Source organism: Galeopterus variegatus, unplaced genomic scaffold, assembly GCF_000696425.1.
Source record: "Galeopterus variegatus unplaced genomic scaffold, G_variegatus-3.0.2 Scaffold145, whole genome shotgun sequence".
In the NCBI taxonomy this organism is placed as follows: Eukaryota; Metazoa; Chordata; class Mammalia; order Dermoptera; family Cynocephalidae; genus Galeopterus; species Galeopterus variegatus.
This window is the reverse complement of record NW_007726256.1, coordinates 40,761-41,513: the sequence shown is the minus strand read 5'-3', so window position 1 is coordinate 41,513 and position 753 is coordinate 40,761. Positions and strand designations below refer to the sequence as shown.

Below are 753 nucleotides of genomic sequence, written 5' to 3'. Positions count from 1 at the left end.
GACAAAAAGGAAAAAAAAAATTGTACTACAGTAACTATGTATGAGTGTAACTATGTATGAGTATGTATATAAATCTCATACAATAAGGTTAGTTGAAAAGTTAGAAAACACTTAAAATATAAATACATCCCAATTTAATAAACAGTTATTAGAAATTCACTTGAATGAAAAAAGGAATGCCAAAGCATAAAGCGTTCATAGATAGCTACATGCATGGTTACCACTATCCAACAAGTGTTCAGAACAAAAGGCAGAAGTATTGACTGAGCAACTCCAATATATTCTTTAAAGAAGTCCAAAGCATTTATGACTTCTGCAAGCTATGAAAAACACGATTTTTTAACGTTATCTCATAAAAATAATATGAAAAATGAAAAGAGCTTCCTACCTTTGTGATAAGAATTCGGTATCTGTCCAGCATTGCCTGGTTGTCATGGCAGCCTGCTAATAACTGCCACACCTCTGCCCTCAACGCTTCAGGAACACCACTCTTCACCAGAGTGGATAGCCCTTTTGGTCGTCCACCAAGATTACTGTGCCTGAAAAAACAAGAAAGTAAACCACTCACACTCCCTTTACGACTCCTGAACTGCTGTTGCTATGGAAAGTATATTTATTAGTTTATAAAGAAGTGTACACCTCAGTTAAGAGAAAAATGGTGGGAGGAGTGGAATAGTAGTGCTTAAGCTCAGTGATGCCTTTTGACTCTTTTCTAGATCTCATCTTCTTTACTGGTGAACCATGTTATTCCTA

The 753-nt window shown here is 35.7% G+C and overlaps 1 protein-coding gene across 1 annotated transcript in view; it reads right to left on the bottom strand.

Moving 5' to 3' along the window:
* RABGAP1L (RAB GTPase activating protein 1-like) overlaps positions 1–521 on the bottom strand; it is a 474,386-nt gene extending 473,865 nt beyond the window's left edge. The window contains exon 1 of the mRNA XM_008591134.1: positions 389–521. Within this exon, the coding sequence (XP_008589356.1) occupies positions 389–421 (33 nt within the window). The 5' untranslated portion in view covers positions 422–521. The remainder of the gene's footprint in view (positions 1–388) is intronic.
* Positions 522–753: the final 232 nt, after the last annotated feature.